Source organism: Pelecanus crispus, chromosome 11 (genome assembly GCF_030463565.1).
Source record: "Pelecanus crispus isolate bPelCri1 chromosome 11, bPelCri1.pri, whole genome shotgun sequence".
Lineage (NCBI taxonomy): Eukaryota > Metazoa > Chordata > Aves > Pelecaniformes > Pelecanidae > Pelecanus > Pelecanus crispus.
The window spans coordinates 27,813,061-27,825,909 of record NC_134653.1 but is presented as its reverse complement, the minus strand read 5'-3'; the positions used below and the strand labels follow the sequence as shown (position 1 = coordinate 27,825,909).

The window sequence follows — 12,849 nt, the reverse complement described above, 5'->3', positions numbered from 1 at the left end:
GTAGTAACAGTTCATTCAAAAGGCTACGCTTCAAGGTCAATAGTCTTTATTTTGCTTTTATTTCATGCAGTAGCACTAGGGGGTTTTTCTGAGACAAAGCCTTCTAACAGACTATAAAAGAAAACAGAAGGGGGGATTAAGGTGTGGTAGGATGTTTTGTACACCTCTCAGCAACACTTCATGGAGTTTCCAAGTTAGGTAAAGGTGGCTTCTGACATCATTGAGTTAAGGGGTATCCATCTCAGGTGACTCAGATTTCCACTTGGTTGACCATAAAAGATTTTTCTTTTCCACTTTAGCAATGCTGGTTAACTTTTTTGCAAGTTATTGTACCCTGTCAGTCATCTTGTCTTTGAATCTTGGGGTGATGAAGATGTGGGAGGCAACAGCTGAACTGGAAAGAGTACTTCATAATTGCCCTGAGTCAGACAGCTAAATCCAGCTTTTCAGACTGGCAAGCAGTGTGCCAAGAAGAATAAATCCTTTTTACTATGTCCTGGATCCCTTCACCCACTCCTAATAACTTCATCAGCTAAAAACTAAGCAGAGCAGACTGTGAAATCTAATGAGTTGAGACTTGCTCAGGCATATTTACTGGGAATAACCGATCATGCTGATTTAAGGAGAAGGGTAGTGGAAAATCTGTAACTACATCTTTTATTCCTATTAGTTTTGATTGTGTGAAGTTACCGTGTAATTGCCCCATTTGTCTGAATGATCTTTTTTCCTCCTAGCTAGGTTACTGTCATTATCTTGTTCAATAAAAGCCTATGAATTATATGTCCCAAGTACATGCCTGTGGATGGTCAGTGTAATGTGCACAGCAGATCACCAGAGCATGATGCTACACCTAATGATCTCTTAACATTTTCATCATAAAACTTAGATTCAGGAATACATCCGTAGCTAAAATTTGTTCAGACTGAAATTTTATATTTAAGCTTTGTGGTGGTAGCTTTCTTAGGGTTTTGTTTTCCTTTAATTTTTTTGTGATAGTTTCAACTGTAATATGCAGATTGCCACACATTAGGTGAATTTTTTACTTCATTTTCACACTTGGAATTTACTTATGTTTCTGATGACTATGACTGGCATAAAATAAAGCATTTATGTGCCTGGATCTTGGATGTTATGATAGGCTTATTTTTTCTGGATTCTGATTTTATTCAAAACAGGATGGCTTTCACAGAAGACCAGATTTTTGTAGGTTCTTTTCTGTGTTGCATTTTCTTCTGTATGTATTTCAAAGTATTTTGCAGGCTTAGGTTAATAGGATTACAGAAATACATACAAATACATGCAAAAGAAGTACCGTAGGGAAAAGTTAGTATACAGTTAAGTTTACACACTTTGCTTTCTTCATTCTCAATTAAATTTGACATTTAGTGATAATAATTAAATTTACTGGTTTCCCTGACTAGCCAGAAAGTACCTTGTGATGTTTATGAGTAAACATGTATTTGTTCCATACCAAGAGAAAGCTATCCAAATCCCCTTGACTGTTGTACACTATACTCATGAAGGTCCTATATAAGTACCTATATCAGCTCTCTGAATGAAGGATTTTTGACATCCATAAATACCTGGTCAGTATTTCCAGTGTTCAGCTCTCTTGCACATGAATCCATAATCAGCATTTTGCTAGAGGGGATGCTCCAATTCTGCTAAGACGTTGGAGATTTCTGCATGATTACTGTCATTAGGACAAAATGACAGTGATGATTGAGCAGGGCTTTTACTGTTTCACCAGAGTCTTATAAAGAAAAGAATCTGGAATACAGGATAAGAACTGTAATACGCCCCCCCCCCCCCCAAAAAAAAAAAAAAAGAAGAAAAGAAAAGAAAAAGATATTACAGCTGGAATATACTTCTTGGACGGACATGATTTAATCAAATTGAAGATTCACAGAAGCGTATTTCCAGCCCACAGAACACAAATCAGAATTCCACATTCTCGTTTGTCTCTATGAAGCAAACATCTTCCTCTTTCTTTTATCTGCCTTGGAGTGAAGTTGTCTCTAAAAAAGCCAGTCTAATGTGACTTTAATGCTATTTTCTAATACTGAAATTAAAAATGAAGTAAAGCAAAACTTCCGTCAATGAAACCTTACAATTAATAATTGTCCCATCTGTTAGTAATGTTTTGCCTGGAGCCCACAGCTGTCCCTAGTTCTCAAGTACACAAGAGATGTTCATGCATTGAACTCTTAGAGGGGTGGTGCTTTTATGAATTTTTGATTGTTGTCTATCATTTAGTTTCCTACTGATACTTTCTTGTTAACTCACTGAGCACTATTAACCAAATTTGATGACAGGCATGGAATTTACCAGAGAGGTTAAGTGAAATTACGTGGAGGGCAGTGGCTGGGTAGAGGTAAACAGCCTGAACTCTCCACCCCACTGAAAGAAGTTTAACCCTAAAGGTTGCCTCTTTTTGTTAGGCCTGGGTGCTGGCATGTTTGCCTCGCAGGTTGTTAGCCCTAGGGAAGAGCCGAGGTGGCTGCCGGAGTCTGCGTGTGGGGAAACTGGAGGGACTGAGGGGCCAGTGAGGGGCCTGGTGCGTGCAGAGGAAGGCTGCGGGATACCCAGGACAGTGAGTTCCACTGTTTGCCAAGAAACTTTATATTTTTATATAAAAATTATTTTATACTGAGCATTAAAATGCAGCTTTTAACAAAAAAATTAAGGTGTTTTAAATACAGCTATAGTTCAGGTTTCTGTAGGTGATAGGAGATGGAGGGTGGATCTCAATGAAATGAAGACAGGTTTAAAAAAAAAAAAAACACAAGAAAGCAAAACTTGATGATATGAGGCTGGATTCAGCAGCTGCAGGGGACTAACTAGTCTGCTGGGGCTGATCAGTCTGGATGCTTGCTCTAAGCAGCAAGCTGGCTTCTCTTTCTTGAGGGATGCCTTCTCCAAATCACATACCTCTACAAATACTGTCAGAACAGCAGCTACGTGGAAAATGAGAAATGACAATGCAGATTAATAAATAAAAGCAAGCAAACGCTTTGTATGTCCACCTGTGGTGGCATTTCCGTCCCCTGCCTGCAACTCACCTGCCCCATTTCGTTCACAGAATCTGCAGTGGGCCCGCGACGTGCTGCTGGGCAGCGGGGTCCCCTGGCAGCAGCTGAAGCACATGCCTGCACAGGGCCTCTTCTGCGAGAGGAACAAGACGAATTTCTTCAACGTAAGTTTATACAGCTGATAAACACACCCGTACTTTCTCAGCCATCATTTTAACACCTGTTTCTCATTTGAAAGGTTTGTTAAGGGACAGTAATGTGAAGTTCAGTAAAGGCGCATTAAACAAGCCATGAGCGGCTAAAGGAAAGGCAGAATTGTATTATAGAGATATTTACTGGGATTTTGCTCTCTTGAAGGGAACCGGATTAGAAGGATTATTTCTGATGAGCTTGGAAAAGTGGGGAGAGAAGCACCAACGTTTCTCAGTTATGCATCATTTACCATATACTTGATGGTTGAGCCCTCTATAAAAATTCTAATTCTGTTCATCTTAATTATCCTCGTTTACTGTTTCTCAACTAGACTTGCACTTCTCATGACAAAAAAAATAGTGCTAGTTGCTCTAAGAAATCTCCAGAATTGGAAGGAGCTTTCTTGTGTTCAGCTTTTGTAGCATGGCTCAGCAGAAAGAGTATTTCCAAGTCCCACAGTGTAGCAGCAGCGCTGTCGTATAGACTGTCCCTGTGTCTGTGATATCTTCTAGTCCATAGGGGTGTCTGTGCCTCTCAGTGACATGGGACACAGAATACTTCTGAGACTTACATGAGCATTTATCTGTCAAATTCCCTGTTGTGATTGTGACTTAACACATTACTGTTGCCTTCAGTATCTCTGGCTTTTCTGTGGTATGTTCTAGGTTTTTGTGCCTTCTGCTCTTTTGTGATAGGATTCTGTAGCTGCTTTGTGGCTTGCAGTGTGTGGCAAGGACCTGGAGATGTTCTGTTTGTCTTTCTGGACATCTGGTATATGCTTGCCTGTGATTGCAGTGACAGAATTTTATGTCCCTGCTTTCCCATCCAGTGCTTCTGTTTTAATATTTTGTGACATTGATTTCCATTTTATATCTCTTATCATCTATCTTCATTTTTGCTGTATGTTGTGTTAATGAGCACCTCTGTGCAAACTTATGTTAAGGTAAGTGGTCTTCTCTGATTATAATCCCTCAGATGGGTTGAACAACTGAGGAATACTGACAGTGGTTCAAAATTGTGTCATGGATCAGTTTGCAAAAAGAGCTTCTATGTCATTGCATCTTTCTGGATAGAAGTTTTGATTAACAAATACTGTCAGCCTGATAGGGTGTAGACCAAACAGTTGTGACCTGATTGAGGACTACATGGCTTTGTTCTGGTTATTTCCCTGCAATATCTGCCTGCTTTCACTACAAGTATCCTGCAGTGTGATTAACTCTTCAAGCTGGTGAATACTTTGGCTCAGATCCAGATAATGCAAGTATTCTCAAAGTTAATGAAATTAATCAACATGTTTCAAGTCAAGTGTGAACTTTGCATGATCCAGGCTGACTTGTTCATCATTGCAGGGTTAAGTGTCAAGAGTATTGTATGTTTTCATGTATGAGGAAGATGAGCAGTAGGCAACTGAGCAGTGCGTATAAGGGAGTGTTTCTACTTGAAAATGTGAATTACCACATTAAGAGAGATCAGTGGTTGACCTAAATCATGTCTAGTTTTTGAATGCTAATGCTTTAATTTAAAGATAGATTCCATTGTATCCCTAGGCATATGTTTCCAGCATTATTTCACATAAGAATCATTCCTTATTCTGCATATTGATCTTTTTATACTCTGAAGGATGAAAAGTGCTAGTATAGATATAGCCAACTGTATAATAATTCTATTTTGTAAATCAACAAAAACTTAATTCCCATAATTTATTATTACTTATTTTCTTTAATAAGAAATTAAATACACTTTGAAATAAAAGACAACCTTCAACAAAAGGTATATGCTAGCCCAGTGCACTATATCAGCAATACTGTTAGAAAAGAGAGAAGATCTGTGAAAATGATGTTCTCGGCTTGAACTTGGGTCTGCCAACAGATGAAGACAATGTTAGTCTAGAGTCCTCTATGCAGACCGCGGCCTCCAGGCTTGAAAAATTTCAGTTTGGGGACTCAACTTCAGTGTGTCTCAGCTGTGGTGATAGTGTAACTAGCGCATGGAGTGCCTCAAACAGCAAAACAACTTGTTGAGGCCATTGTGAATCAGTGCTAACATTTTCACTTATTCCTGCACACATGTAGGTTAGTCTTCCTGTTAACAGGTACCGCATACATTATGAGTTTAGCATGATAAAATATTTTGGTGGTCTCATTTTCCACCCAGCTATATTTTCAAAATCCTCTTCAAGTAACACTCTGTATGGAACATGTGGCAATAATCCAGTACAGATGACACAGACATAGCACAGTGAGAAAATCCAGATCCGAGAGAGAAAGGGCTACAAGTGCCCATGAAAAAAAGCTGTTGGTGTCATCTGACATTCCAGAATTGGACAAACCTACATCTGTGAACAACTTGGGAAAAAAATCTCTCAACACTGCGTTGACCTTGTGTGGGTTAAACCTCAACTAGTTAGTTCTCATGCAAAGCTCCTAGCCAGGCAGTGGGTAAGCAAACATACTGCACCATCTGGGTCAGTGCTCAGAATACAGACTTGTGTGTCATCCATTGCATACAGATGGTGTTACAGCCCACTGTCCCAGCTAGTGTCTTCACATAGAGTCGGGTGATAAAACAGAATTAAAGAGCTCTACAAAAGTAAGTAGTCACATCTAATCTTAGAAATTAAATGGCCAACCTTAAGATTTGCTAAGCTTTTTAATGTCTTCCAGGGTTATTTTCAACAGAAACACTGCCTAAAGTGTTTATTTGCTTCCATGAAACGCATTTGGTTGTATTTTTGAGAACTGTTTGGCCTTTGTGATACAGAAGAGTTAAATGAATGTCTAAGTGGCTTTCTGTAGATACTTTACTACTGAAAACCCTTTTTCTTATGGAGCAAGTAGCCTTAGGGTTTTTAATCTCTTGTACAGAAGATTCAGGGTTGTTGAAATTACAGCTGACTCAATTTTATAAGTACAAACAACAGTGTGCAAGAGAGAAAGCTAGCAGCTCAAAGACAAGTAGGGACTGCCAGCCTGCTCTTCCCAGACATTTTATAAATCATGCATACTCCAAGTAGAATTATTTATGAAATGTTTATGACAGCAGTGTATGAAAAGAAATAAACCCGGGTAAAGCTGTCTCCTGTTAAATTTTACTGCAGAACTGCTGGTCTGAATCTGTGTGTCACGGTCTGTTGTCTAATTTGTTAGCTGTCACTCAGCTGCGACTGAAATCTCTTTGAATTCATTTTTTTACTGTTTTCAGAATGAGCAAAAAAGGCATGTTCACTTAGCCCTGATTTCTTCTCATTTGACATATTAGAATAATGTCAGGATGCACAGAGCTTCCCTTTTTCAGTTCTAAGAAGAAAACTGCTTACTGCATTATTGTACCTATTTGTTTCCCAGGCAGAAGAGAATGGCCCTGATTTTCTAGGACCAGAGGTTTTTGCACATTCAAGGCCCTGCTAGTGATGGCAAACACTGTATGAATGATTATTGCAGTTAGACTTACAGGAGTTTTAGCTGTGTTCCTGTAAATAAATACCAAGTCTTTTTTGTGTGGCCAGTTACACGTTTCTGTATAACCTGCATGTACAGGTACAGTCTAGCTTTTCTCTTCTTTATCTCTGTGTGCGTGTAAATATATAGAGAGACTTTTTTTTTTTTTAAAAAAAAAGAGGGCTCCAGGATGGTTTCTATAGTAACTAAATTAGAAATTAATTCACGAGGAGAAGGAAAAATCCCAAAACATTGCTTTATATAGTAGACCACTTTTTTTATATATTCAGATTTCATGCCACCATTAATAAAACAAAGTCAAACTTTGTGCACAGATGATGGGTATTCATCAGTCTGTGGGTGGGTGGTGGTTGTGGAAGAAGCGTTTTGATGGTTGAGCTCAGTGTACCAGTAATTTCTCTATATGGTTTAATATACAGTATTTGTATTTTCCTGGCACATCTTCTGTGGTAATAATAATCTGTTGTAATAAAGATCTTGATGTGCATCTTTGGTAATTGTTCTCCACATATGAAAGCTGTGCGTGCACACAATATACTGTAATGCAGATATTTATGTGCATGAAGTCTTGCTGTGAACTGTTAAGGATAATTGTTCTATTTTTAATTCCAAAAGAAACACAGTGTGTTTATTCTCTGCTGTATCCCTGAAGCTCTTCATTCTGTGGTCTGAGTAAGCCGGGTCAGTTTAAGGTAGCAGCATCCACTGGGAGCCAGAAGCTGAGAGATAGCAGTGATTTCACTTTAATTTGCCATTGTTCATAGCAGGTGTGACTGGGCACTGGCAGGAGACCTCTGCTATGCAAAACTGCAAGTTCTGGACACTGGGCAGTTGAAGAATAAAGTCTAAGTTTGGTGCTGCAAGTTTCTAGAGGTGGTACTATGGTAGCATGGTGATAACCAGTGGACACTTTCTCTGTTACTCTCCCTGTTTGGCAGGTTCCTTCCCTAGTTGTGTTTCAGGTTGAGAGTTACATCTCTCTGTCTTACCAGAAGAAAGTTGATTCTGAAAAGGAGAGAAAGGTGCAAAGGCTGACTCTGTTTTGGGATTCTGTACAACCAGAGCCATACAGGTGACTTTGAGATGTAGGAAAGAAGGCTGTTATGAAGTCCCTAATATAAAATCATGGAGGAAAAGTTCATTTGGACTGTTGAGGGGGAAAAAAGGCAACATGCCTCAGCTTTCCCGGAAGCTGGGAAGTTACATCAAGGAAGTTTCATTATATGCCTCAATTGTTTTTATACCTTCCCTTAGACATACATTACTGGTCACTGTCAGAAACATGGCACTGAATGAGTATATGATATTTTCTTTTGATTTGATACAGCCTTCTTTTGTTTCCCAGTTCATGAAGCGTAATCTCAGCATTAATGATTCCCATGACTTGAATTAAAATGAAACATTTGTTACAGAATTTCATGTCTCTGTTAGAGATAACCAGTTATCATCTAAGGGAAGAGGGAAATCCATTAGGGTAGTCAGAACCTATTCTAGACATTTGTTCTGCCCAGTCTGAGGTTGCTACTAATGTTGACCTGAAGAACCCCCAAATACCACGCAGGGCCAAGGGCAGCACTTCAAGGCTGATTGTGGCAACTTGACTGAAGCCTCAGGCTCACTGTTTCCTACCATGTACTGGAAAAGCCTGAAACTGGAGGCAACAGCAGACTAAAATCACTTTCCTAGAACTTTTACTGCTCCTCTTTCCTTCCTGTCCTTGGCTGGTGATAGATCTGGGTTACTCTCCTCCTGCTCATAGTTGGTGTGTGTCTCTTCATTTGGCAAATGTGCTTCCAGCTTCTAGACATATGCTATGTGGAACATGAGTCTTCTGAGAAAAATAGTGCCATTTGAATCAGATTAGGGGAAGAGGGAAAGAACTTGAAGAAAGTTACTGTGCATACATGTGAGTTGAGATTGTGTCTCAGCATGGTGAGAGTTTGAGCTTAATCATGTATGAGGGCTCTAAGATCATTAATGGTTGTTTTTGCTTGATCATGATTGGTTGCAACTCTTTAAAAAATGTTGGCCTTTTTAGTGCTTCTAACACTTTATGTGAAAATGCGTATGAGAGGATGCCAACTCGAGTTTAAAAAAAAAAAATTAAAATCACAAGTGACATCCCAGAAATCACAAGGGCTTAGTTATTCAATTTTGCCCTTCTTGCTTCTGAGTGTTTTGGATGCCATTTTTATGCAACCACAATGGAAAAGAAACCATAACAGAATCATTTTAAATGTTTTTTATTATTATTCCAGCAGCTAGATAATGCTTGAAACAAGTTATTAGACTTAGTACCATTTAATAGGTGGTATACAAAGAAAGTGTCTAGAAAAGGTGACCTCCACCATTAACACTGACCTTCTGTGTAGTTGCATAAAACAAAATAATAATGATACCATAATGACAACAGGTTAATAGTCTAATATTTTTATGCTTTTTCTTTTTTATGCTTACGGTAGGCATCTGGTTAGAGGATGGTTAAATCCCTACCTACTTTAAAAGACAGACTTGTCTTTAATCTTTTCAGAAGATAGCCATATTGTAGCCATGAAATATCTGTGTTTTCACTGTGCAGGAAATAGGCCCTGAACAGCGAGCTTTCTGCTTTGTAAAACTGCTGTTCAGTAAATGCAGATTCTTACTGCCAGCTTTCTACTGCCTATGAAGTTTTCAGGTGTTAAGTAAAAGACATCGCCCTGCTACATAGTTTCTTCATGGGCTAGGAAGAGCAAAGTACTTTATGAAATGGTTTGACAATTCAGAAACTAGGACTGTCAGTGGTGCGCTGGTGTGCTGTTAGGAGGCACTATGCTGCAGGGAATCTTTGCTGCAGAGGCGCTTCTGTGAGTCAAGGCTGTACGGGTCATCCAGTACCTCTCCTTAAGAAAAGATAACAGAGACCTTGCTGTTCTGCATTGGGGATAAGTTTGAACTAACATGCTGCCTGCCTGGCTTGCTTCCTCAGTAATTTTAACAAGTATTTCATCGCTTTTCCTACGTTCCTGAATAATGTCATTATAAAGCTATTGTTCTTCATCTCTGTGAGGAAACCATTTCTGGTGTGGTGAAGAGATACTTGTGTGGAAAGCTGCTGAGGAATAAATAAAAACACCCCCAGGAGTCCCTTCTGAGCCAAATGATTGTATAATCCTATGCCTTAATTTGTAAATATAGTCAGCTGTATAAATGGCAGTTATTTTATGGTTACAGTGTAAGCTAAAGTTAGGAAGATTGAAGAGTGAAACCAAATCAGTGTCTTCCCATCTTCTGTTCCTTGTTTTCTTCCTTTTTGATATCTGTTAATTTTCTCAATTTCCCTTCACTGTATCTTCTGTGGAGCAACACCATGTCACAGGCACGGTGCTCCCAGCACCCATCATTGAATGTCCATTGAGCCACAGGATAGAGGAACTCGTACTGAAAAAATCATTGCCTCACTTGCCTGCAGATTCAGGAAGGCATATTTGCATTGATTAAATATAATTAATATATACAGGGTTATTTTTGCATCAAGTCTAGAAACTTTTTTTAATGAACGCTTAATTGTTGGATAAATTGGTTCATTAAAATGCACAATGAGGTGATAGCCTGGCCCTTCTCTCAAACCATGACTGAAAGTCAATTTTATAAAAGTGAATGTATGGAAGAGAATTAAGTATTTTATCTGACTCCATTAAATTTACTGATACTAATGTCTATGTTTGAAACAGGCAGACATTTTCTATGTGGAAAAAGGTAGCTTTTTGAGAATGCACATATTTTAGTCAAGTAAGCATATTAATTTCCATTGTTTTTCTTGTCTAGCATGGCAAATGGCTTCCATTGGGGGAAGGGGAAGCAGGAAATTGTGATACTAGTTGCCCCTACAATAAGAGTTAAAATTTCATTATTTCTTTTCTGACTTTACCCCTGACAGTTGTTCTTTTGCCAGTAGCAAGCTGTTTTCCTTCTTTGCCCCTTTTCTTTCCACTTGTAAAGTTGCTGTAATTCTATTCATACATCTGCCCAAATTTTGTAACGTTTCAATTGGAAGAATGCTTTTAGTAGGTACGAAGGAGTTTGTTCTCTCGTTCTCTCTCGCTTGCTCTCATGTGTGCTCACTCTCTTATGCAATCTTAATACCAACTCTGAAAACAAAGGTAAACAAGGAGTTAACTGTGCAAGTGAAACATTCATAGTGATTGGATTAAGACCAGAAACCCAGTAAGCAATGAAGTTGCCTATAAAAAGCTAGATAACTTTTTCAACCTCTGCCCAACATGTTATTTACAGTTCTGCACTCCATCCTCTTGGAAAAACAGAACTCATCAGTGAAAAATGTCTGTCGTTCACAGAGTTTTCTGTCTCGATATATGCATGCTGTTCTTTCTGGCTAACTTTGCAGGCTTCCAAGACCCAGCTAGTAAAGATGCCAATAAATCTAAATCCCTGGAGATACAAGCATGGGGTTTTGAACTGTTGTTTGTGCCAGTGGATATTAACAGCTATTTTTTTCCATTCTGTTTCCCTAGGAAAAGTTTCTTCCTTTGTTGAGTAGAGTAATTTCTAGTCAAAGGTAAGCTAGGGAACAAATAACCCTGAAATAAATGAAGATGTGGCTTTGTAGAAGAGAGACTGTCATGGAGGTTGTAGTGCGTTACAGGACATAAAGCAGTTAGTTTTATAAAGCTGGATCTTAAAAGTTTAACAGCAACTGTTTCACCTACTCTAAACAGTATTTGAAAGGTGCAGGCTTGCTGGAATACTGACTGATGAGTGTCCTTTCACAAATGTGTAATGAATAAATCCATAATTTGATTTTTCCGTCTGCCAGCTGTGTATCAGATATGGATGGGAGAGCTACCTTTAGACACTTAATGGGGTTAGTTTTAAACTTAGGTTAGGTTCTTTCATTTTAAAAAAAATGGAAATAGGATTTTTTTAAAAACTAAATAGATTTTTAAATACAGTAGGAGAGCAGAGTTTTAAAGGTGATGATCCATGAAAGGTCTTTGAAATACATGTTTTTATATTATATGTCTGCTATCTGATTATCAGACTAGTTTTTGCAGCTTCTTACTATGAGTTATTTATCCTAGTTTTAGCATAGAAATAAATGCAAGAATGGTTGCGTTACTGTAGACTGCTGCATAAACAAAACAAAGCAAACAAAACCAGAAAATAGTAAATTTTGAATCTTAGAAGTAAATCTAAGACATAAAATTGAAACTTTTTAGTTGGCTGGCATTAGCATTTTCCTTTCCCCTACAAATTCCTATAGCCTCTGACTGAATGCTTTGATATAACTCCTTTTAGTATCAACGTGTAGAGTTCACACAAGAGTGTTGAACAGGCAAGTAGTGTGTGTGTATCTGAAGTCGTATCTTGTCTTTAAATATCCTCTCCTTTTGTTCTAAAACTGATAGCATTACTCTGAGGAACATAAATTTAATGGATGTATAGCCCGAATCAAGACATTCTCAGAGCAATTTTCTTCAGCACTTCTTTATTAGGTGAAACTATGTGTGATATAACCAAGATGAAGTATGTTTTTTCTCGATGGGCGCTGTTTCTACCAGTTGTATGTTAAGAGGATTCTGTGACATTAATCAAGGCAGTGTCCTCTTCTATATATTTAATTTTGTAGATATTTCCAGGACTGCTTTTGAGGTAGTTATCAGCCTGTATCTGATCTTGCTCAGTACAGCACTTGGCTGTTCCATATTCCCCGTATGACAATTTTTTTCATTCCTGTATCTTGTCTGTGTAAAAATACCAATCTCACTCTGAAGGTTAAAGGAGCCAAATGGCAGTAAATGAATACAAAACCAGTTACCATCAGACAAACAGCTCATACTACCTTTCTGAAACCATGTGACAATCTCATTCTGCACCTGTGATGGCTTTAATTTACCCAGCATTATGGTGATTTATTATAACTTTCATCCTTATAGAAGAAGAAAATTAATGGTGAAATTAACTTTATTTTATTAAAGCAGCATTTCATGAGAAATATTCCTGGAATTACAGTTCTCAGCAGAAGGATCTAAGTATTTTTCGTGGGTATACATTGCCTTAGTGTAAAAACGAAAACAGAAGAACGTGGGATGAGAGCAGCATGGTACAAGTCTGTGTGTGCATCTGTGCAAGTGGATAGCATTTATAGATAAATATTTTTAATTTAA

The 12,849-nt window shown here is 38.3% G+C and overlaps 1 protein-coding gene across 4 annotated transcripts in view; it reads left to right on the top strand.

Moving 5' to 3' along the window:
• Positions 1 to 12,849, top strand: part of CABIN1 (calcineurin binding protein 1) — a 124,967-nt gene that overhangs the window by 53,739 nt on the left and 58,379 nt on the right. For all 4 annotated transcript variants that reach the window (XM_075718187.1, XM_075718188.1, XM_075718189.1 and 1 more), the window contains exon 30: positions 3,083 to 3,196. In XM_075718187.1, the coding sequence (XP_075574302.1) occupies positions 3,083 to 3,196 (114 nt within the window). The remainder of the gene's footprint in view (positions 1 to 3,082; positions 3,197 to 12,849) is intronic.